The sequence below is a fragment of the Stegostoma tigrinum genome, chromosome 22 (assembly GCF_030684315.1).
Source record: "Stegostoma tigrinum isolate sSteTig4 chromosome 22, sSteTig4.hap1, whole genome shotgun sequence".
NCBI lineage: Eukaryota > Metazoa > Chordata > Chondrichthyes > Orectolobiformes > Stegostomatidae > Stegostoma > Stegostoma tigrinum.
The window spans coordinates 17,030,414-17,056,772 of NC_081375.1; the positions used below are offsets into that span (position 1 = coordinate 17,030,414).

At 41.9% G+C, this 26,359-nt stretch overlaps 1 protein-coding gene across 3 annotated transcripts in view; it reads left to right on the forward strand.

The window, feature by feature from the left end:
- LOC125463840 (dual specificity mitogen-activated protein kinase kinase 6) overlaps nt 1-26,359 on the forward strand; it is a 116,454-nt gene that overhangs the window by 77,787 nt on the left and 12,308 nt on the right. For 2 of the 3 annotated variants that reach the window (XM_048555604.2, XM_048555605.2), the window contains exon 11: nt 18,796-18,841. In XM_048555604.2, coding sequence (XP_048411561.1) covers nt 18,796-18,841 — 46 coding nt within the window. Of the gene's footprint in view, nt 1-4,312; nt 4,424-18,795; nt 18,842-26,359 lie in introns of those variants that run through there. The other variant, XM_059653673.1, reaches the window with a different exon arrangement.

Sequence of the window (26,359 nt, forward strand, 5' to 3'; positions counted from 1 at the left end):
AGATAGAGTTGATAGCCAGAAACTATTTCCCAGGGCAGAAATGGCTAACACGAGGGGTGATAGTTTTAAGCTGGTTGGAGGAAAGTATAGAGGGGATGTCAGAGGCGGGTTCTTTACACAAAGAGTTGTGAGAGCATGGAATGCGTTGCCAGCAGCAGTTGTGGAAGCAAGGTCATTGGGGTCATTTAAGAGACTGCTGGACATGCATATGGTCACAGAAATTTGAGGGTGCATACATGAGGATCAATGGTCGGCACAACATTGTGGGCTGAAGGGCCTGTTCTGTGCTGTACTGTTCTATGTTCTCCACAGAGCGTTCAAAATATCGTTTCGGTAGCTGTCTTAGATTGATTTAATGACAGGAATTGCAGGAAGTCTGTCTCTGTTTTTAGAAATTAAATTCCTGCATGAGCTTCTTTTTAGGGATTGATGCAGCCCTTCCTCTGCAACCTTAGTCACTAATTTTGATCTCAAATGTCCTTTTTTTTTAATCAAATTTTATTTTCAGAACAACACTTGGCTCATAGGAAATACCAGGACATAGCACTGAGACTGACCTGATCGGATTATAGGCATGCTCTATCTCAATTGGTTCCCCCAACATAAACCTTTCCAAGCCTTTAATAGAATACTGCACAGTATTGCTGAGCCAATGAAAACAGGATAAGGTGGGGTGAATGTAGCTGTTCGTAATATTGAGAATTCCAAATGGTCAAATGGAACATTGCTCTCACAGTGTGAGAAATTAATAAGAACACAAAGCACAGGAGCAGGAGTAGGCCATTTGGCTCCTTGACCCTGCTCCATCGTTCACTCAGATCACAGCTGATCTTTTTGTGGACTCAATTCCACTTTACCTGCCCGCTCACCATAACCCTTAATTCCTTTACTTCTCAAAAATCTATCGATCTTTGCCTTAAAAGCATTCAATGAGGAAGCCTCAACTGCTTCGCTGGGCAGGGAATTCCACAGATTCGCAACTCTTTGAGTGAAGAAGGTCGTCCTTAGCTCAGTCCTAAATCTGCTCCACTTTCTTTTGAGGCTATGCCCCCTAGTTCTAGTTTCACCTACCAGTGGAAACAACCTCCCCTATCTCTATCCTATTTATTCTCTTCATAATTATATATGTTTCCAGAAGATCCGCCCTTCATTCTTTTAAATTCCAATGAGCATAGTCCCAGTGTACTCATTTTCTCCACGGCCAACCCGCTAAACTCTGGAGTCAACCTAGTGAACCTCCTCTGCACCCCCTCCAGTTTCAGTACATCCTTTCCCTAGTAAACTTTTAAAATGGGAGCGAATGGTATGAGACGTAGAGTGATCTTATAGAGGTCTGAGTGACATGGGCCATGGCAAGTTTCATGTCAAAATTTGGTGAAATATCTGGCAAAACCCACCATGACATCAGGAGCATTTCACTCCATCTTTTATTCTTTTGATAAGTGGCACAGTGAGTTTCTTACCAGGCAGTGGTGTGTTGCTCATTATGGGGGATTGTTGCTTGTTAAACGCTTTACTAATGCCACAACTGACCTCAAGTAGTTTGCTTCATCTTACCGAATTCAACAAACAAGCGAGATTTCGAGAAAGCTCAGTATGGGAACCAGACATTCGACAAGGCACCTCAAAGAAAGTTAAGTCATGAGATAAGAGCCCATGGTGTTGGAGGTGCTCCTTTGACCTGGATATAGGGTTGGCTCGAAGCAACAAGTGGGGAGTAAGGTAGCTTTTTCAGGTTGGTAACCTGTAACCAGTGGTTTCCACAGGGATCAGTACTGAGACTGTAGTTGTTTACAATATATATTTAATGACTTGGAGGAAGGAAACAAGTGTACTGTAGCCAAATTTCCAGACAACGTAAAAATGAATGAAAGGCAAGATGCAAGATGGATATGTACATCTTACACTAGGCAGTGCCCTAGTGGTATTATCGCTGGACTGTTAATCCAGAGAACCAGACAATGTTCTGGGAACCTGGGTTTGAATCCCGCCACAGCAGATGGTGGAATTTGAATTCAATAAATTTCTGGAATTAAGAATCTAATGATGACCATGAATCCATTGCCGATTGTCAGAAAATCCCAACTGGTTCACTAATGTCCTTTAGGGAAGGAAACTGCCATCCTTACCTGGTCTTGGCCTACATGTGACCTCAGACCCACAGCAATGTGATTGAATCTTAGCTGCCCTCTGGGCAATTAGGGATGAGCAATAAATGCTGCCTGGACAGAGATGCCCTCATCCTGTGAATGAATAAAGGACATAGAGACATTGATAGCTTAAGTAAGTGGGCAAAACGTTGTCAAATGGAGTACCGTTTCCCACTCCATGGGGGAAATGTGAAGTTGTTCGTTTTGGAAGGGAGAATTAAGGAATAGATTATTATTTAAATCGGGTAAAGCTGCAGAAAGCTGCAGCACAAAGTGACGTGGGTGTGTGCACAAAACACAGAGGTGCAACCCATTCTCAGGTAGGCTAATGGAATGATGGCCCTTACTTCAAAGGGATTGTAATATGAGAGTAAAGAAGTCATTGCATCTGTACAAGGTGCTGATGGGACCACATCTGGAGTACTGTGAGCAGTTTCGGTCCCCTTATTTAAGGAAAGATATTTCATTGGAGCCTGTTCAGAGATTTACTTGGATGATTCCTGGTATGGACTGGTTGTCTTATGATCAGCAATTAAACAGATTGGGAATCTACTCCCTGGAGTTTAGAAGAATGAGAGGTGATCACATTGAAACCCACAGAACTTGACAGCATAAATGCTGAGAGGACATTTCCCTCATAGGAGAGCCTAGGACCAGAAGGCATTGGCGCAGAATAAAGGAGTGTCAATTTAAGATTGACCTGAGGAGAAATTTCTTCTGTCAGAGGATTGAGAGTCTTTGGACCTCCTTGCAACAGAGAGCCTTGGGGGCACAGCCCTTGTATATATTTAAGGCTGAGGTTGATTCTCGATTAGGAGGAGAAATTGAGAGTTACAGGGAAAAGGCAGGAAGGTGGACGTGAGGAACATCAGATCAGCTATGATTCTATTGAATGGTGCAGCAAGCTTGAGGGGCCAAATGGCCACCACCTGTTCCTGTTTCTCATGGTGTTATGGGTAACCGGTGACTTCAGCTTGCCACTTGCTCCATAAGGTCGTCTTTGTTGGATTCTGGGTACCAATACTTCGGGGCTTGCTTTATTTGGTTGGGGTGGGTGACGGCAAACGAGGTTAGATTTTGCAGGCATCAGTGAGAGTGACAAAGCAGGAGTCTTTGGGGGAGGTGGGTTTAGCAGCAGAGATAGACCGACAATGAGAACTGCAGAGAGGATGGTGGCATTTAAGGTAATGGAGTCATCGAGATATACAGCACAGAAACAGGCCATTTGGTCCAACTCATCTGTGCTGACCAGATATCCGAAATAAATCGACTCCCATTTGTCAGTGTTTTGCCCATGTGCCTCTAAACCCTTGCTATTCATCTACCATCCAGTAGCCTTTTAAATGTTGTAATTGTACCAGCCTCCACCACTTCCTCTGGCAGTTTATTTCATACACACATCACCCTCTTCTTTTAAATCTCTCCCCTTAAAGGTCTGTCCCCTAGCTTTGGATTCAGCTACCCTGGGGGGAAGAAAAGACCTCAGCTACTCACCCTATCCGTGCTCCTCAGTAATTTTAGAAATGTCTGCAAGGTCACCCTTCAGCCTCTGACACTCCAGAGAAAAGAGCCCCAGCCTATTCAACGTTTCCATATAGCTCAAACCCTCCAAACCTGGCAATTTTTTAGTTTTTTTTCAGAGCTATAGCAGGGAGACCAGAATTCAATTTGGTATTCGAAAAAGTGGCCGAACCAATGTCCCCTACAACTGCAACATCATCTCCCAACTCCTATACTCAGTGCACTGACCCTTGAAAGCAAAACTACCCTGTCTACCTGCAGCTCCACTGTCAAGGAAGTGTGCAATTGCATGCCCAGGCCCCTTTGCTCAGCAACACTCCCCAGGGTGTGTATAAGTCCTGCCCTGATAAGCCTCACAAAAATGCAACTGTTGAAGTAGAAGGTGCTCTGTTCAATCCCTTTGGGTGTAAACTAGACAGCCTAGTGGACAATGAAATTCCTTTGCCACAGTTTCATCTAATCTGACAATATCTTTATAGTTTCGTACTTCAACTTACGCCACTTAGAATGCTGTCTATCTTTGTGGCATTGCCAATTTTTGACAAGTGGCTTTCTATTACATCATCAATGTTACTAACAAGTATTGCGAATTAAAGAAGTTCCCAAACATTAGACAATGAGGTTCTGATCTTTTTTAACAGACTTCAACATGCAGTTCGCAGCATATGCTGATCTAAGAAAAATTACTCACAACACATCATCCAACAAATGTGGCAGGATGAAACTTCGCCATTTTCACTAAAATGATGAGCTCCTGATTGTTTGTTTGAAAAACGTCTTCAAATAGGATCCGGGAATCGGTGCTGAGCCTTTATTGATATTCCAGGAGGGATTTCAGGATCACTGTTTCTCCTGAAGTTTAATCACTGGGTCAAAATCCTGGAATTGCCTCCCTCAGGGCAGGGTGAGTCAACCACAGCAGGTGGACTGCAGCAGTTCGAGAAACCCTCTCACAAAGTCAAGATTTCAAAGTGTGTAGCTGGGTGAACACAGCAGGCCAAACAGCATCTCGGGAGCACGAAAGCTGATGTTTTGGGCCTAGACCCTTCATCAGAGAGCTCTCTGATGAAGGGTCTAGGCCAGAAACGTCAGCTTTTGTGCTCCCGAGATGCTGCTTGGCCTGCTGTGTTCACCCAGCTACACACTTTGTTATCTTGGATTCTCCAGCATCTGCAGTTCCCATTATCTCTACCCTCTCACAAAGTCAGCTTAGTACCATCTTCTCAAGGGCAACTAGTAACAGGCAATAAATTCTGGCCCAGGCAGTGATGCCCACATCCCACAAAAACAAACTTTAATAAGCCAAGTATCCCAATCCTTAAGCTAAGACACAAGAGATGTCATCAGATGTTCACAGTTGACAAAACCTCTTCCTGATTAAAATCATACAATCTTTGCCATGTATTTCAAAATTACCAAGCATGCCTTTGTAGTTATTTGACTAGTGCAATATATTGGCCAAAAGAGATTGGGATAAAATGGGTAATTCAAGTAGCTGATTGATACTGTCTGTGGAAAGAATTGGTTTGATAAATCAAATGACAGTATCTTCTTCTGTACTTGTAGGCTTTTACTTCTGTGTTCTAAACACAAGTTTCCCAATGTTTGCAGGGAGGTTAGGGCATTCATGGTAGCCAGTTGAAACCGAGAAATCCTGCGGATGCAAAGATCCTGTCAAATTTGAAGTGGGCATCTTGTTATCATTTTCTTCTTCCATTTGCTGCCTGACAGTTGCCAGGGTTCACAGGCTGCCTTGATACCAGATGAGAGGACTCGATGACAAGGGACTTTGTGGGCGTTGCTTTGGGATTGGGTGAGATTGAGGCTTGATGGATCCCAGAGCCTGGAACTGTGGAAGGAAGGGAAATGGACATCTGGGCATGTGACTGGAGCTTGGTAGGTGATTGTGAGCAATAGAATGGGGCTTGGCTGGGTGAATCTGGAAATGGAAGACAGTGAATTTATTGATCACACCAGACGAGAGAGGCTGCAAATCAATTATCAATGAATAGTGAAAAGACATTAATTGCTAACTCTGTTTCTCTTTACACAGACACTACACTGCTGCGCACTTCCAACTTTTTCAGTTGATATTAACATTTGCCGTGTTCATGTGCTGCATTTAATTATGAACTACTGACTGACTTCACCTTTGTGTGGTTTAATATCAAAACTAAGAAGTCTGAAAATCAATTTGTAAATGCGAACTAAAACAGAAAAGACATTATAAAATGTAACCAAAATCCCGTTGGAACTTTTCTTGATGATTGCAGCAAACTCAAAGTTTGATATTTATTAATTTGCTTAGTCATCCCCATCCTGATATCCAAGCTCCTCCTTTCACTGTCACTGACACTTAGTGCCACGCACTGTATCATGGCCCTTCATGCTCCCACTTCCAGTAGATCACAGAAAATGCCAGGTTGCAGAGACCTGGAAAGGGAAGTGATGTTTCTGATGTAAACAGAAAATGCTGGATATGTTCAACTTGCTTGGTTTCATCTGTGGAGAGAAGAGGAGTTAATATTTCAGACTGATGACCATTTCATCAGGAGTGGTGTCCAACTTCAGTGGCGAACGAGTTAAAAGTGTTCCGAGCTTTCTGTAAATAAACTTTTGTTCAGCGCAGTTTGGCTGACTCTCAACCAGAAGGTGCTTTGATGCATCGGGGATGCCAGTCTCCGGCTTGCAGTTCTGTGTACATTGTTCTGAAAGGAAGTGAGGTACGTCGGAATATTAGACCTATATCCCAGCTGGAAATAACATGGATATGAATGAAAAAACCTTGCGTTTTGTCAGTATTGTGCCCTCAATAATTCTGAAATGAATTGAGCAACTCGAGCAACTGAAAATCTCTGGCTTCACCTTTGAAGCTGTAGAGAATATTAAAACCTGAATGGGTCCTTTTGCACCATTTTTAAAATGTTTTTGAATTGGTGTTTTACCAGTGCATGGAATTTTTGCTGACGTTTTATTGACTCACTTGAACAATTAAACAAAAGCGTGACCTCTAATGACATTGGTTGCATGCTATTCATCAACTCCTGACTAAAGTATTGGGAGATTCATTCAAATCCTTGGAAGAAGAAAAGCTAAATACTTGTATTGAGTGACAAAATGAAAATAATGATTTGCTAATTAGCAGACTGCCAACAAGAGATGGTGCCTAGCAATACTCAGTAGTAATTCAGAATTGTATGTTGTATAAGCTGTGTTTGAGCTCAGCTGACTGCAGCAATGCGTTTCAGAGATTTGTTCAATAAATAAGAGGACACAAAATATGTTATTTTTAAAAGCGATATCATACTTTCAAACCACAGTGCTCAAGATCTCCTGCGTATAACAGCTAAGGTTATCTCTACAGTTTAATCACACAGAGCAGCATGTATACAAAATGAACGACTCTTCATCATCTATTACAAAATTGGCTTTGATTTTTTTTTGAAAAATGTCATTAGGTTATAAAGACAAATTCTTCCAGTGCTTCAAGCTGCTCATTTGATCTAACAATTTAAAAAAAATCAAGATATCATGAACCTCAACTATTCCCAGTGGACCAAATCCAAAGCAAATAATGTTAGTCTTTTACTGGAAAAATAGTTTCTGAAAATAAAGTCCTCTTGCAGCACATTTTCCGTAGCAATCTCAAAGCACCAGTGGGTCTGAGTCAGAGAAGCATTTCACTGATGTGTGTTCTGAAGACCATTTGAGGATAAAGGTCTTGACGAACTGTCTGTGCTGTGGATGGACTCTGAAACTCTATAAATGCATGTGGCATTTAAATCTTTATAGAGATGGGCTATGACCAGTGAACGTACATGATTGGTGACTCATGGCCTGCCCGTTTAACTTAGTACATTGGAGCCGGTGGAATGCCTAAAGCTTTATATAAAACTGAAATATTACAGTTGCTGGAAATCTGAAATACAAACCGAAAATGCAGGAGAAACCCAACCGTACCGGCAGCATTTGCGCAGAGAGTGACACATTAAATGTTTTAAATTCAATTTGACTATTCATCAGAATTGAAAGGGGATGGAAAATTGTGCTTTTTATGCAATGGATAGAGGAAGAGGAGGAGGAGAGGGTGGAACAGGTAATGAGCAGCAAAAGACTAAGGGAATACTAACGATGGTAAAGGAGTGATAGAGATGTAAAATAGGTGTAAATGATAGGAGTGAACTGGAGAAAATGGGCTCAATCTGCTGAGAGAAAAACCAAGAAGGCACAGACAAGACATGGCTGATGAGGTGGATTGGGGGTTTAATGTTGGTTGACATTGCTATGGGCAGGCCTGAACTGAAAAAAAGAATGTCTGGTTACCGCTAATGTGGCAGGTCCTGACTGCCAGAGCATTAGCATGGTGTGGCATGTGCATAGCAGAAACATGAGGAGTCATTGGTTATAATATTAACCAGCCTCAATCACTGGTACAAAAATACTGCATCTGCTGAAAATCTGAAACACAAGCAGAAAATACTCAGCAGAACTAAGAGCATCTACGCAGTAAGAAATAATTTGTGGGCAGAATATTCCCAGCCCCTGAATGATAAAGGCCATGGCAAAAATTTAGTCTCCAGTGAAGACCTCATCATTGAGTGCCAAAAGTCCCAATTTCCAACCAAGTGTTGAATGATAAGATTCTCCACAATGAGAGGCAAGAAGCCTATTTTCATGGATTATCACTCATCATTATTTGATCTCACCTCGTTAGTATGCATTTCCCATCCTGCCAGGCGCTGCTTAGAAACTAGATGCTGTGAATTCCCAACATGAAAGTTAGAGTGGTTTCCAGACTGCTCCCAACTTGGTGCTGGCTCCTCGAACTTCCATTTTAGAGTTACAGAGATCTAAAGCACAAAGAAAGGCCATGCAACCCATCACATTTGTCCTGGTCAAGAGCAAGCAGCTAATTATTCTAATCCCATTTACCCCCATAACCTTGAATACCTTGACATTGCAAGTGCACAACCAAATATTCCTTCAATGTTATTCTGCCTCTACCATCTTTTCAAGAAGTGAGTTCCAGATTCCCCTCACGTTCTGGTGGGGGAAAAAAACTCTCATCCCCTCTAAACCTCCTGCCCTTTACTTTATATCACCATTCCCACTCATTCATCAATTCATCAAGGGATAAAGTTCCTCCTTGTTCACCATGTTTATGCCCCTCCTAACTTTATATATCTCAGTCATGATGCCGCTCTGTTCCAAAGAAAACAATCCCAGCCCATCCAAATAAAAACTAAAAGAGCTGCAGATGCTATAAATCAGGGACAAAAACAAAGTGGCTGGAAAAGCTCAGCTCTGGGGAAGGGTCACCGGACCCTAAACGTTAACTGTGATTTTTGTTTTCTTCACAGATGCTGCCAGACCTGCTGAGCTTTTCCAGCAACTTCTGTTTTTCTCCCAGTCTATCCAATCTCTTTTCATAACTAAAACTCTAGCCCAGGTAACATCTCAGCAAATCTCCTCTGCACCTGTCTTGGATGCTAGTCACCAGTGTCTCAGGGCACACTCCAGAGGCAATGATCTCCCACGTATCCCATCCATGGACCTTGGCAGCCAGCCTCACTGCATCGTCAGCACATTCCCATTCACTTAGAATGCACATCTACAATTCAAAGTTGCACTGGAGCACACTGGCATGTCTCTCTGCAGTGCTCCTTGTGGCTTCCTCTGCCAGTCCTGGGAGAAGACAATGACTTTCCTCTTCCCCAACCTATCTACCAGGACCTCCAGATCTATGTCTATTAAGCAGGGTGCCAGTTTCCCCTGCCGTGTCATCTCTGAGGCAAACTGTGCAGCTCCTGGACAGCAATTTCTAGCACTTGATTGGGTGCACACATCCTTTTAAATATGGTGCCAGTGCCAGCAATCCTGGGATGTGTCAGCATTGATTAGTGATGCCACCTACAACAAATAGGAGAAATGGGCTAGAGTTGGGTGAGTGGATCTGTGTAAGGGCCTGGTACACAGTTACTGAGGTGGGTTTGAGATGATGGTGTAGGTAATCGCCTTCAGCCTCGCAGAGAAAAACCCTCCAATAAAATTGATGAAGCTGACACTTGGCTGATTTCTAAAAGGATCCAACCCAGTGTTTCAGACTGATTACGTCTTGGGTGTACTATAAAAGATTAAAAATGTTATTGGTTTTGAGAAAGCGAAAGGGAAAAGTGAGAGAATGAGAATGAAAAAGAAGGCCCATGATTGTGTTAAGGGATTAAATATCAATAGGAAGGAGTGGTAATGAGACAGTAAAACAAAAGATGAGTGTAGAGGAGGTGTGAATGGCAGGATGTTGAATAGCTGCCAATAGAAAGTGAAGTGTAGAAAATGAAAGGGAAAGCAAAACTGAACTTCTTTTTATTCATTCATGGTATCAGGTCATCGCTGGCTAAGCCAGCATTTATTGCCCATCCCAGAGGGCAGTTAATAGTCATCCACATTGTTGTGGGTCTGGAGTAACATGTAGGCCAGTCCGGGTAAGAATGGCAGTTCCCGTCCCTGAAGAACCAGATGGGTCTTTCCAAAAATCAACAAAGGACTCGTGGTCATCATTAAACCAATAATTCCAAATATTTATTGAATTCAGATTCCACCGTCTGCCATGGCAGGAGTTGAACCTGTGTCCCTGGATTAAAGTCCGGTGATAATACCACTAAACCGTTGCCTCAAGGTAGAGTTAATGATCTAAACTTGAAGAGAAGAAGGGCTCTTGATAGACAGTTGTCAATGTATTGCCCTACCTGTCAGGTGTCCTCGGGAGGTCTTCTCCATCCATCAGCTCAGCAAAGAGCAATAAGGAAATTCTTACTAAACAGTGCCACCTCCTACAACATATCCAGCAGCCTCTCAGCTGAACCCAGACAGATTCCGAGGTAGTTATTAGCACTGTCATCCTAATAGTCAACATCAGTAGATGATTGCATGTGGGAGAATAGAACCTTAGCAATGCCTTGTAGTTTACCTAGGAAGCCACAGGAACTCTGTAAAAGGAGAGACTTGTTTGTGTTCTCACTGACTGGAACAAAACAGGAGGAGACCGGAGTATGGGAATTTTCAGACTGACAGGAATCCCAATGTGCCAGATCCATTTATGACATTAACTGCTATCCATTAATTAAAAGGAGTCATGAAAAGTCATTGGCCAACAGGATTAAGGAAAATCCCAAGGCTTTTTGTATATATATAAAGAGCAAGAGGGTACCCAGGCAGAGGGTTGGCTCACTCAAGGACAGGGAAGGGAATTTGTGTGGAGCCAGAGGAAATAAGTACTTTGGCTTCAGTATTCACCATAGGGAAGGACTTGGTGGCTGATGAGTCTGGGGAAGGGAGTGTAAATAGTTTGGGTCATGGTGAGATCTAAAGGGAGGAGGTATTGAGGGTCTTGTAAAAATTAAGGTAGACAAGTCCCCAGGGCCTGATGGGATATACTGCAGAATACAGAGAGAGGCAAGGGAGGAAATTGCTGGAGCCTTGACGGAAATCTTTGTGTCCTCACTGGCTACCGGGGAGGTCCCAGACAATTGGAGAATTGTCAGTGTTGTTCATTTGTTTAAGAAGGTTGGCAGGGATAATCCAGCTAATTACAGGCCAGTGAGCCTTACTTCTGTGGTAGGGAAATTATCGGAGACGATTCCTCGAAACAGGATTTAATTCCACCTGGAAATCAGTGGATGTATTAGCAAGAGGCAGCACGGTTTTGTGAAAGGGAGATTGTGTCTCACTAACTTGGGTGAGTTTTTTGAGGAAGTGACGAAGATGATCGATGAGAGTAGGGCAGTGGATGTTGCCTACATGGACTTCAGTAAAGGTCCTCATGGCAGGCTGATATAGAATGTAAAGTCACACGAGGTCAGAGGTGAGTTTGCAAGATGGATTAAAAAAAACTGGCTTGGTCATAGAAGACAGAGGGTAGCAGTGGAACAATGTGGTTTTGAGTGGAGGGCTGTCATGTTCCTCAGGGATCAGTGTTGGGGCCTTTGCTGTTTCTAATATATATAAATGATTTGGAGGAGAATGTAAGTGGTCTGATGAGTAAATTTTCCAATGACACAAAGGTTGGTGGTATTGTGGATAGCATGAGGACCATCAAAGGATGTAACTAGATATAAATTGGTTGGTGACTTGGGTAGAGAGATGGCAGATCGAGTTTAATCCATAAAAATGTGAGGTAATGCATTTTAGAAGGTATAATCCAGATGGAAAATATACGGTAAATGGCAGAACCCTTAAGAGGACTGATAGGCAGAGGGATCTTGGTGTACAGGTACACAGGTCACGGAAAGTGGCAATGCAGGTGGAAAAGGTAGTCAACAAGATATACGGCATGCTTGCCTTCATTGGCCGGGACATTGAGTTTAAAAATTAGTAGCTAATGTTGCTGCTTTATAGAACCTTAGTTAGGCTGTATTTGGAATATTGTGTTCAATTCTCGTCACCACACTACCAGAAAGAGATGGTGGCTTTGGAGAGGGTACAGAAAAGATTTACCTTGATATTGCAAGGTATGGAGGGCATTAGCTATGAGGAGAGGTTGGAGAAACCTGGGTTGTTCTCTCTGGAACGACAGAGGTTGAGGGGCAACCTAATAGAGGTCTACAAGATTATGAAGGGCATGGACAGAGTGGACAGTCGGAAGCTTTTTTCCCAGGGTGGAAGTGATAGGTGCGAGGGGCAAGGTTTAAAGGTGATGTATGAGGCAGCTTTTTTTACACAGAGGTTGGTGGGTGCCTGGAACTCGCTGCCGGGGGTGGTATTGGCAGCAGATACCACAGTAACTTTCAAAGGACATGTTGACAAATATGAATAGGATGGGAATAGAAGGATATGGTCCTCAGAAGGGTCGGGGATTTTAGTTGGTGATGGGCAGCATGTCGGTGCAGGCTTGGAGGGGTGAAGGGCCTGTTCCTATGCTGTAATTTTCTTTGTTCTTCATAATTACATGCATGTGGTTCCATGAACCCTCCATTCGAACAGGGGATTTCCCATCAATACAAAGGATTTCATTCCCTTAACGTGCACTTGGAGTTTGGCTGTGACTAGGAGAGCTTCTTGTTGAATGCCTGTTAATCTGGCAAATTCAAGAGGTATTCACCCTCTGGTAGACAGCTATACCCACCTGTTGGCACCATCACAAAGGAGGGTAGCTTCTGGATGATGGGTGCCCACAGTACCCCAGACTGAGAACTCACCTCTGCCACCCGACCATATGAGCTACACAGAAGTCGAAGTCAAGACTGCATTGGAGCAGATCATTGGGCTTGGGACATGATGGGTCCATTATGTGGACTGCTTGGGTGATACCCACCAGCGCTCATCAGAGAGTGTACCTAATCTCATTTAATATCTAATCTGCTGGCTGCCAAATTCTCTATGACTTAATTTTGAGTTGAAGAATAGATGATTGGACTGTTGTGACAGGCCCCTCTCTGGTCTGGTTTCTGCAGCCATGATGTCTGTCAGCATGTCTGACAACATGCCTGACCTCTGTTTTGCACTGCAGGCCTAAAAACCTGTGGGTTGTGTCTGCCGTCTGACGGAAGATAGGTCATTGGCTACTAAGCACAGCATTTTCTGGTGGTTCCTAGGTTCTGTTCTGGAGTTTTGCACCATTTCTTTGCCGAGAAGGATTGGCTGTAAGATCTCTGTGAAGCCAGGAGCCAAGTTGGAACCAGACTCTTGACTATTCTTTGACTGTGACGACAGGCTGTATGACAGGCCAGTCCATGCATCTTTGTGTATGACCCTCAGCATTTCACTATCAATCAGCCCATAGAGATACTGAAAATTGGCTTTAGCAAATATTCCCTTTTAGAGATTAGAATGATTCACTTTTTAAAGCAATCTTGCTTTCTTATATTTTGCAGCTCTTGAATATATCTTCACAGTTTAGAAAGTCCATGGGAAATTTTTGCTTTCTACTTGTTTGCTGTTACGTACAGAGTGCTAATAATTCCAAACCTTCAGCTGTTCATCATACCTCCAGTGCTGATGCACACCCGATGCTTGTCAAAATGTTTCAAGCCATCTCTGGTGGCTTTGCTTTCCCATTCACTGCTAATACTTTCAGAGCAAAGTTCTTTATGGAAGTGAACAAATAGAGAACCCCCATGTCATGACTGCAAATTGAAAAGCTACATGATCCATAATGACCCAAATTTGACTATGGTCACTGTCAGGAGTCCATTTGGAGGCTCATTGTCAGTTCCAAAGATGAGCGTAAATGCATGTTGGATTTTTATCACTTATCACTAATGAACAAGACTGTCTTCCTCACTTCATGAGGGGTTTTGTAATAAATTTAGCTTAATTTTGTTGGTCAAGGATATTAAGAGTTGGGCAGCGATAGTAAGAACTGCTGATGCTGAAGTCAGGGATAACACACTGTGGAGCTGGAGGAACACCTCAGGCCAGGCAGCACCAGGGGAGCAGGAAAGCTGACGTTTCGAGGCAGATCCTTCATTTCTGAAGAAAGGTCTTGACCCGAGACATCAACTTTCCTGTCCCTTAAGAGTTAGGCAGCTCTTAAGATTGTGTTTAGATGGAGATCAGCCAAGATCTAACTGAATTCCAACCAGGCCGGAGGGACTGAATAGCCCACTCCTGTTCCTGTGCTCCTAAATGGGCCAAGTCAATGCACAAGGGGAGTAGGCAGGCCGAACTCCTAGGATGGATGGATGTTTCCTTGAGGAGAGACTGAGGTGAATGAGCCTCTACTGTTTCAAAAAATAAGAGGTGATCCACTGAGACTTAGAACATTCTTAAAAGGTTCAATATAGTAGATGCAGAAAGGATGTCTCTGTCTCAGCTTCAGCGAGCAGGTGGAGGCCTGGAACTTGGGGATACATTCACAGAATCAGGTACAGACCATTCAGACTAAGATGAGGATGGATTTCTTCACTCAGAGAGTGGTGAATCTTTGAGATTCTCTAATGCAGAGGGCTGTGGAAACTCAGTTGTTGAGCTATGTTGCCCAAAATCTTTCCAGCTGCTTCACAAACCTGCAGGGTCTGTTTGTGGAAGCGACACCTGGAACTGAATGTCACTATATACATCCAGGCAGCTTAGAGGGAATTGGGTATGTAGAGGGGAATCAAAGGATATAGGGGGAGGGGCAGGATCAGGGTATTGAGCTCAGTGATCAACCACAATCAGATTGTATGGTGGAGCAGGCTTGAGGCGTAGAATGGCTTACTCATGCTTCTATCTTCTAAATTTCTATTGATAAAGTTCTAGATTGTTATGACATCAAGGAATATTGAGTTAACAAGGAAAATGGAATTGATGTGGATGATCAACCATGACTGAGAATGGCAGAACAGACTCAAAGCACTGAATAGCCTACACCCTGCCTCTATATTTCTGTTATGTTCAATCCCTGATCCATGATGGAACTGCTGTGTCCATTGTCTCTACCACCAGAGACTCCTGGATTAAGGATAGGTAGATGAGCTCAAGTTCCAGCCCTGTAACTATGGAGTGAGTTTATTTTTTAAATGACCTGTTCTGGAACGTTATAACTCACCTCGGGAGCAAGTGGGACTTGAACCCGGGTCTCCTGGCTCAGAGATTGGGGCACTACAAATGCACCATAATAAGCCTGTAAGTGATTGCTGAGATTGTCAGTTGGAAATGACGATTACCTGTGATGTCCGCTTGGTCTAATTGGCTGCTCTTGGGCAGCAATTATTTAGAGTGGCTTTCGGGTATTCCAGTACAATGATGCCTTTACCTTACGTTATTTTGGGGTTTTTTAACATTTGAATTAGGGGAGAAACCGCAAGTTCAAAGGCAGTTTGGCAAATAAGCACAAATATCACTTCATAAATGATTTATACCTATCTGGAAAGAATAAAAGTGCTTCAGTTTTGAGAAACACACAAATGACGTCAAGTAGGCTGTCCTTGAATGGATTGAGTTGTAGCGTCTCATTTGCGTAATCAATCGATGATTTGTGTGCTGTTCTGACACACAAGTTATAATTTGTTCCATTATAGATATCAACTTTGGGTTCAGGAAGAGTGCATTTTAAGAGATGTAGAGAGAAGGAAGTTGCAGTTGTTGTAATTTAGACATAATGACCCAGTTACTGCAGAGCTGTGAGTCTTAAGAGTTCTCCAGCAAACTCAAGATGACTCGGCATTGAATGTGTCCTGTCTCTGAAATATGTGGCCAAGTAGATTGTTTCATGAGGAGATGCAACCCATTGTAGCGTCTGGCTTTCCTTGCGGTTATCCCATGGTTATTTGTGTTGTTGCTGTAAGGCCTGAGTCACAGCCAGGTGCTGCGGGCTACTGATCCATTTATTGACCTTCTGATGCTGTTACTATTAGAATCAATTTTTGTTGCTTAGCACGTCATAATTTTGTGGTGAATGAAGGTCTGCTTCAAAGCCACTCAACTATTTCGGCACAAACCCATTACTCACAGGTATCCTGGGATTTACTGTGCTCTGTTGCAATCCCAGTTAAAGTGGTTAAATGCAGGACAATTCATGGAGCAATGTATCATGTCGCTGATGAGGTGAGAAATTATTGTACAGCATTGGAAATCATTGGTCCCATCAAGTATAATAATTTGTAATTTCGTACCTACCACTTTGCTCTGTTTAATAAGAAACTTGTGTAATTTTATCTGGCAGAAACGTGACAAAGTCAATTAAACATGACGTTGGGCAGGGTGTGAATCAATCCCATCAGTTTCTGCCTGTCAGATTAAGCTAAATTAATATCCTAACCCAAGTTACTTACTTGTGAACTTTTCTTTCACTCTGGTCCAGTTGGCAGTATTGCTGCAATACAGCAAAATTGCTGAATGCAGACATGACTGACAAGGTTAAAAAAAAAGTTTTTTTTTTGTTGGAACACTGTTTACCTATTTTACAGAACTTGTATCGTGTTCAAGTAACTTTTATTCCCTGCCCATCCAGGCTATTCGCATTGCATTATAAATATATAGTTTCCTTTGTAGATTCACATTTCTCTTGACTGCAAATACATTATTTTTATTTATTCCTTTATTATTTACATGATTATAAACAAAAATTTTCCCTTCCATTATTCTGTACTGAACAAGTTGTACTTGCTGAAGGAGTGATTGGTGCAAAAGAAACAGGGAGATTATATTTGCATCCTTAGAGACTTGTCCAGGTTGAGCACTTAATAGCCATTGTCTTCAGAGGTAGAAGGAAAACCTCCATCCAATTAACCATAGTCCCTCATTTTTTTTTTATTTAAGTGCTTAAACTAAGGTATTTTATTAGCGTTATTCCCTGGAGCTGGTTGCTTATATTCATTTGTGCAGTTCCGTCCAGCTGTCATTCACCAGAAATTCACCAAAGATCTTTAGACTGCACCTTTCTAACCTATGTCCACTTCCATCCATAAGGACAAGGGTACATGGGAAGACCACCACCTGCAAATTCCCCTTAAAGCCACTCCTGACTTGGAAATATATCAATGTTCCTTCATTGTCACTGGGTCAAAGTTCTGGAGTTTGCTCCCTATGACTTTGTTGGACTACCTGCAGCACATAGATAGCATTGGTTCAAGAAGGCAGCTCACCACCACCTTCTCAAGGGCACTGACAAATGGTCAATAAATGCTCACCCAGCTGGCAAGGTCCACATCCCATGAATAAATTAAAAAAAAATTCTCACTGAAATCTTCTATGTAAAATTAAGCTGGCTGGAAGACTATAAGTCCCATTTATGTCTTTTTTAAAAAATCTTTCTTTGTCTACTCCACCACTCTCTAGCTTAGATCGAATATTTATATTTGTTTAACTAGTCATATTTGAGCCCAAAGACATCAATGTTTACAGTGCCATAATCACCATGCCTTGTACTTTGCAAGTACAAAGTTGCTGAATTCAGTTTAAAACCTTCTGAACTCATAGCCTTGTTATGAGGTACTATAGCGAGCCCAACTCTTGGGACTGGATATCTAAGTCAGCTGAAGGACAGTTGACAGTGTAATTCAATAGTGTATGAGTTCTACATTGAATCTCATCTTACCTGTTGACATTAGACTGTAAAGTGCATTAAACAGTGTGGAAGATGATAACATACTGCCAAAGGATATAACCAGACTGGTGGAAGGGCCGACATGTGGTGGATATACTTCAATGCAGAAAAATGTGAGATGACATATTTTGTTAGGAGTTATGAGGAGAGCCAATGGAAGCTAAATGTTACAATTTTAAAAAGGGTGAAAGTACAGAGGACTATTGAGGTGATTTTGATCAAATGTTTTGCAGGATGGTTTGTTTAGCAAAGTTTGTAATAAAACATCTTGGATTTTATAAATAAAGGCATCGAGTGCAGAAGTCATGTAGTTTTGCTAAACATAAAAAACACTCACCATTTTGCCCCAGCTGTAGTATCTGATTCTAGTCACTACAATTTAGGAAGGACATCAAGGCTTTGGAAAGAGTACAGAGTAATTTATTAGAATGATTCCAGGGATAAGGTATCACTGTTAGGCAAATAAACTAAGGAACCCACAAATCTTCTCCTTGGAACAAGGAATATTAACGGGAGACATGCAAAGGCTGATTAAAATAATGATAAATTTACATGGAGCAAATTAAGAGAAACCCTTTCCGATGGTGAAAGCGCTCATATTTGAGATGATTGACAAGAGAATCAGGGCAGTAAGAGGAAAAGTAGTTTTCTACAGTGAGTGTTTAGGATTCAGAGTGCATTGTCTAACATTCTGTAACTTTCAAAAGAAAATAGAATAAATACCTAAGAGAGAAGATCAGAACTTTTGGGAAAAGGGCAGGTGAGTCAGACTAACTGGATTGCCTTTGACAAAGCCAGCACAGACTGTGCTGTAATATTCCCATGACTCTGTGGTCTCTGCTCCTGCCAAGCATTGACCTAAAGCCTTGATGAAGAGCAGAAATCAGCAGCATCTTTGCCTAAAATGAACATCTGCTCTTAAAGTTCTAACTGAAGCATGTAGCCTGAGTGCCACCCATTGTAGTTGTTCACGATCTGATACCCTGTAGATCTGCAAAGATCCAATCATATGAACAACAAATAATGAATATTGAATGAATAAAATAATGAATTACACATGACATTTGACTAAGATGGCTTTTTGTATATCTATTACAGCTTAAAGAAAAATTCCAAAGACAGACCAACCTACGCTGAACTTATGGTAAGGACTAGTTCTTATCCGTCATAAATTGCATTTCCTAGCTAGGGACTGGTTGCTTTGTGGGAATTGTTTTGAATTTAGTGAGCAAATTGGGTTGTTGATAGTAAGACTGTCTGAAATCCCAAATTACATTGAACTGGTCAATTCGTCAGGAATAAGTGTCTGTGCGGTCCTTAAAGGTGCTGCTGGATGCTACCACAATAGAGGTAAGTTTATCAGTAATAGTTGAATTGAATGTAGAGTTGGGAATGGGGTGGCGAGGCCCCACTAGTTTCTGCCTCTCCTTTCTATTCACTTCCACCATCTATCTTAAGACCCATTGGACCTGGAATCAAAAATCCTCCACACGGGTAAGCTGTCTAGGATGCTCAGTAGCTCACCCATTTGATGTGAATCAGGCCTGAGACCCAATACTGCGTGTACCCTGAGCCAATTCGCACCTGAATATTGAGCATTCTGGGCTAAAAGCTAGGCGGTATGTTCATACCAATAGAACAAGCATTCTTCTTTAAACAAAGCCACTACCTTTTATTGTAAGGAACTGGCATACGGATCAAAGTAGTTTCAGGCATTTTTGGGACTGGTGTCCTCTGTGCTCTGTTTGTTTGTTTGGGATTAGGGTAAAATCTAGAGTGTTTAACTTAACTTTGATTGTAAAACCAAAATTAATTATAATCTTAGACTGAGATTTTGACAGCTAATCTAAAAGTCCTGACTAGTTACATAACCACTCCTGCTATAAGTGTACTTTCACAAGTTTCACAGAATTGATTAAGTTTATCATAACAGAGAGATGAGAATAAGGCAGTAGTTCACTTGGTTCACATTGACTACCAGCTGACTGGCCATGTTTCCCTTGTTCTGTTCTATTAATGACAGTTATTCTTCACTACCTTTTCTTTCTGTGTATTTAACCACTAAAGGTGACTAGCCCACTACCCCAAGAATGATCAGAAGCTTTCTGAACTCTGAATGACCACCCACTGCATGTACAACACATGGTCAATCTTGGATTGCTGAAGCATGATGTGTCTGTTTTATATTTGGTTTCTTAAGATCGATGGTCATCCTACTGATATTGCTCTTTGCCATGCACTGAATGGTTCCCTATGGTGTCAGTCATTTATATTAAAAAAACTCCCCTTCTTTATATCCTTTTCCGGTTAGCCGAGAGTCCTAAACATGGCAATTAAGAAAGTGCACTTACTGCTGCTGCCCGGACCTAGTTAACTAAAAATAACATGAGTACAAGTTGTTCTGACATAAAATTTTATGCTGAGTCTGTATAAATGTCAATACATAGAGACAACCAATGTGTTAAAACTGAAGTCACAAAAATACGCATTAAAGATAAAACGTGATATACTCAATCAACATACGTAAATAAAAGGTCAAATAACTATATAAAACTGATTATAGAAGCTAATTCCAAAGTTTTGTGCATACATATTTGATAAAGAGGCCTGTTACATTAACTTCTTATTTTTAAAAACAATCAAGTTACAAAACTAAATGATATCTTCAAATGTAGAACTGTGTCTTCAAACTAAAACCATTTCACTTCGAACATCATTGCAGTTTATAACAGATTGTAAAATGTGAGTTTTCTGCAGCACTGAATCTATTAGCTTGAGTCATAAATGGAAGCCAAGAGGTGGAGGTGTCAATGTTGGACTGGGGTGGACAAAGTCAGAAGTTGTATGACACCAGGTTATAGTCCAGCAGATTTATTTGAAATCACAAACTTTGGCACTCTGAATGCTTGTGATTTCAAATAAACCTGTTGGACTATAACCTGGTGTCCTGTAACCTCTGACTTTGACAAATGCGTACAACTTGGTTGTTCACTGTATATAAACAGCTCCACAAGCTTTGAACCTCTCCCAATGTAATATCTGGACAGCAATATCTGGATTGAGATCAAGATCAAGCCCAATATGTGGAGATTGACCCCAGCATGGAGAGCTTGAGTCCTTGTGGGGAGTGTGATCCCAGCATGGCTAAGGACTTAAGAAGGACTACAGTGTTGATCGTTTAACTTTTTTTTCACTTTTCTACTTTGTACTAAGAAGGACTTTAATATTGAACTTTTACAATATTTCCATATTTTTCTATTTTGTACCTAAGATTTTGTATCTGGGTACCTTTGCACTGAAGATGGTACTGGGAATGGTGACATTGTACACTTTTCATTGTACTCCCATATCCCTGTACTTGAGTACCCTTGACAATAAAATCTAAATCTAAAAGCCTTCGCTTTATTAACACTAAAATTACACTTTGCATTTATTGATGAATAAGCTGACAAATGCCCAGCATGGAACATATAGTAAGATGACAAAGTATTGCAGGTGGATTGATTTATCAGGAGAGAGGAGTAGAATGTATACATGCATCTGCAGTGAACAACCTCCACATGTGTGTTTGTGTCTGGCTCACTTGTAGTCTGCAGGTTCTGTCTGTTTCGTGCTCTCTCTCTCACTCTGTCTGCTTGTGTTTTTCTTTGACTCTCTGTCTGTCTCTCTCTGTTTCTTCACTCTCTATTTCTCTGTTTCTTGTTCTCTTTGTCACTCCGTTCCTTATACCTGTTCCTGCCTGACACTCCTCTCTCTGTTTCTTCTCGTCCTCCATGGTCTCTCCCCACTCCCGTAGGCACACTCTCTGCTCTTGCTGTCAGTCTTTGTCTCTTCTGTCTCTCACCACCCACCTCACCAACTGTGTCTCTGTTACCCTCCCCGTCTCTTTCCCTATCTGTGTTGCTCTGCGACTTTCTTACTCCACCCCCATCTCACTTTCTGTCCATCTTCCTCCCTCTCTGTCCCTCAGTCACTCGTGCTCATGCTCTTTCATTCTCTTACTTGCCATTAACCACTCGCATGAAGCATCATTTGGGAGGTGAAAGGGAGGAGATTAATTCAGGAAGTGGGGTGTGGGGTTGGTGGACAGATAATTGGATGAAGGAGACAACATTGAGTGCCCCATGTCACCTTGGAGATCAGGAAGGTGAAGGAAACCTCAGCTGACATGGGGCACTATCAAGTAGAAGGGAGATCAGAGACCAGGATGTCAGATCAGTCAGGCTCAGAGCAAGACCATACACACCAACCAGGTTAAGAAGGCTCTTCAACGATAGAGCTGATGCACTTGGTGCTTTAGTTTACCTAACCTTGTTCTATCTCAGCTTCTAGCCATGTCCAACCAAACAGTCCCAAATTCTAACATGAGGTAAGAAAATTTTGGAATCTAGCACATCCTACATGGTCAGTAATGACTATTGTTCAGAAGAACAGCCACTATTACTTAAATTTTTAAGAAATTCATTCATGGGGTGATGGCATCGTTATACAGCACTTATTGTCAATTCCTAAAAGGACAATTAGGAGTCAAACACATTTCTGCAGGCGTGGTGTCATACGTAGGCCATTTCTGGTAAGGACAGCAGTTTCATTAGTGAGCCAGATAAGCTTCTCCTGACAATTGACATTAGTTTCATGGCCATCATTAGATTCTTAATTCCAGACTTCTTATATTCAAATACTGCCATCTGCCCTGGTGGGATCTGAACCTGCTTTCCCAGAGCATTACCTGGGTTTCTTAATTACTGAGCTGAGGCCATGAGGCCATCACCTTCCCAAATGAGTTTGTCAGTTGAGGTGGTCAGCATGTTTGATTGGTTGCTTTGGACACTGACTGTCCAGATTTGTAGGGTCCTCAGCCAATGAGCCTGAGTCTCCCTAAAGAGGGACCCTCATTAATCAGCAGGTTTTACTGTGGCCTTTCCTGGGCCTTGCTCTTTGGCACTGGGCTGCACCTGTATCATTCTGTATTTGTGCTAGAATTATGTCTGAATTGGGGCATATATAAGTGTGGCTGAATGTTGAATGGGTGTGATAACATCAGCAGTGTGATTATGTTTCCTGTAGTTCTCGCTGATGTGTATATAGCAATGTTTATTACATCCTGTTGCATCTGTGCACTGAAAGTGATTTATTCCTTGTTGTGACCAGTAGCTCTCTGTCAGTTAAGAACAAAATTGTTTCTTCCCTTCTCTATCATCCCAACTGCTTCTAGGTAATGCAAAGAAAACCAAAGTCATGACTAGTATTGCTGGTTAGAAGTGTGTGTTTTTAAAGTGTGTCCTCACAAGGTTTGCTCCTGTGGGGGCCCTTTGTACATTGTGGCTCAGCCTCAATTCTTTTGAGGAGGCAGCACTTTCTTAAATTGATGCTCAGTTGAATCTGACAGCTGAGCCTACAGCTTAATGATTTCATTGATTTCAGTGGCAGTACCCTGAGTTGTTAAGAGCATGAGTAAGAGGAATTTGAGAGCCTCATTGATCTTTGTTCCTTTGAACACAAGCTCTTGAGAAATGGTGCTGTGATCCACGCAGATGAGGTGACAGCAGTATTGCGACAGTAACAAATCAGTATTTGCCGTTGAGTGCCAGGAGCTTCTGTGCAAGGTTATAAGAGTGCTCCTTTGCTCTTTCTGTAAATCAACATGGATTAACTCTTTTTGTGTGGTTACTACAGTTCTATCATTTTCAGCATCATGGACTTTGCAGGGCATCTACATTCTACACAAGCAGTTTATTGGATCTTTCCAACACTTGTAGTTTTGTGGGCCAGAATTTGCCATCATACTAATGGCACTGACTGTTATTTGAGTAAATAGTGCAGGCAGGGTAGAGTGTTGATTTGTAGTTATCTATGAAGACCTAAAAATTGTTATTTTGAGTTACACTGTTACTTCCACGAAAACACCATGCAGTTTTAAAGCTATACATACCCTTGTGTTTTAGAAACTTCCTGCATTCGCCCATTAAACTCCAGTTCAAAATTATGCCCATTCATTACAAACACAAGTACCCTTTAAGAATGTGATGGGTTGTAAGAACTGCCACTTAACACTTTTTAACTAAAAATGAATTATGACAAATGTGGAAGCTTGTTCGAGTCTGAAATTTTCTGATTTTAATAATATTCTTTTCTTTTTCTTTTCTGTCTTTTTTATTTCTTTCAATTAACCCTTTTGTTTGTTGCTCTTTCACTATTTGACATTGAATTAGCTTCCTTTTCGTCCATACTCTTTCATAGAAACATCGAAGATAGGAGCAGGAGGAAACCATTCGGCTCTTTGAGCCTGCTCCACCATTCTTCACGATCATGGCTGATTGTCCAACTCACTAGCCTAATCCTGCTTTCTCCCCATAACCTTCAAGCCCATTTGCCCCAACGGCTATATCTAGTTGTCTCTTGAATACATTCAATGTTTTGGCATCAACTACTTTCCGAGATAATGAATTCATTATCTCGGAAAGTAGTTGATTGAAGAAATGCCTCATTATCTCCGTCCTAAATGGTCTTCCCCAAATCCTCATACTGTGACCTGCGGTTCTGGACACGCCCACCATTGGGTACATCCTCCCTGCATCTACCCTGTCCAGCCCTGTCAGAAATTTGCCAACTTTAGGTACATTTAAGTCGTCATTGGATAGATTCGCCAACTTTAGGTACATTTAAGTCGTCGTTGGATAAGCATATGGACGTACATGGAATAGTGTAGGCTAGATGGGCTTCAGATCGGTATGACAGGTCGGCACAAAATCGAGGGGCAAAGGGCCTGTACTGTGCTGTAATGTTCTATGTTCTATGTTCTATAAATTTATAAATCTCTTGAGATCCCCCTCATTTGTCTGAACTACAGTGAAAACAGTCCCAACCTCTCCTCATATGTCAGACCCATGATCCCCAGAATCAGCCTGGTAAACCTTCGCTGCACTCACTCGAGAGCAAGAGCATCCTTCCTCAAAAAAGGAGACCAAAACTGCACATAAAATTCTAGGTGTGGCCTCACCAAGGCCCTGTATAACTGCAACAACACATCCCTGGTCCTGTACTCAAAACCTCTCTCAATGAAGGCCAACATACCATTTGCCCTTTTTACTGTCTGCATGCTTACCTTCAGCAAATGGTGTGCAAGGACACCCTCAATTTATCTCCGAATTGTTGAATCTTGTTGGTTGATTGGTTGGAGAGAGATTCTGATCGTTAGGCTCTAGGTTCCAGAATGTTCGGTTCTCTCACTTTGGAATGTTCTGTTTCCCTCACACCTTAGACAACTTTGAGAGCAAATGTATTTTTTGATGAAGTGTGAGTTGGAAAGTCTGTCCCTATGCCTTGCTACCTCCTCAGTAGACTATATTTTACCTTGCACAATGTCAGGCTCCTAATTGTTGAAGTTTAACTTTCCTTGACATTGTTGTCCATTTTATTCCTTCAAAGGGGAGATTTTAGAAAAAGAGAGTCTTCAGTTGCCTAACTTCAATAATCCAGCCACTTGGCTGCCTCAGTGCCACAGACGGGAAACAAAACAAAGCGGTATTGCTAATTGATCAGTTTTCTTTGTCAGGAGGGAATTACTGAAATACAGTTTGACCCACAACCCACAGTGCTCATGATTCACATTTGTCCAGTGACTGTTGTATCCCACAATCTTAAATCCCAAATGTTCTTGTGTCAGTCAGTGAACGTGAGCTGAATCCCCAAGTTTAGAAAAGTTCACTCTGCCACTGTAAAGCTCTTGGCTGGATTTCCTAAGATCACACTGAATATTTTGTAATGCTTCTTGTACCAGATGGTGAGAAAATTAGACTTTCTATGCCATTGTTTCCAGTAACGTTAAACAAACGTCAAGGGACTGAACTGTTGGGTAACTTTTTAATCACAAAATTAATTTTAAAAGGATAGAAATTGTTTAAGATAGAAAGAACTGGCATTCACGTAGGTCATTCCAGAGTGGTTTACAGCAAAATGTTTTTGAAGATTACCCACTTGTCAAGTTGAAATCATACCAGCCACTTAGCTCACAGGCATTAAGCTTGATATTGACATGAATAGGTTAAAGTAGCAGTGGTGAGTACCTGAATGGAGGGTTTGGGTCATTTGCAGCATCAGCATTAATGATTTCTCCCCTCGGTACTTTATTAATTTCTCTTTCAAAAGCAGATTCTGTATTTTTTATTTTGGAAATCCAACATTGACAGAGAGTAACTAACAGAGAAAGAGTACATCTTACATACTATGTCATAGAATCCCTACAGTGTAGAAGCAAGCCATTTGCCAACGAGTCCCACTGCCCCTCCAAAGAGCATCCCACCCAGACCCACCCCTTACCTTATCCCTGCAGTTCTCACCCTAGACAACTATGTGCAATTTTAGCATGGCCAATCCACCTAATCTGCACATCTTTGGACTGTGGGAGGAAACCGGAGCACCCGGAGGAAACCCACGCAGGCCCAGGGAGAATGTGTAAACTCCACACAGGCAGTCACCCGAGATTGGGATCGAACCTGGGTCTCTGGCGCTGTGTTGCAGCAGTGCCATTCACTGAGCCACCGTGCTGCCCCATGTTCTGTTTCTCTTTCATTCCACCTATTTGTAATCTGCATTTATGTTTTACCAGAAAAATTATAGTTGTGGATGTCGCAGGTGATGACAAGCTTGTATTTTTTCTTAA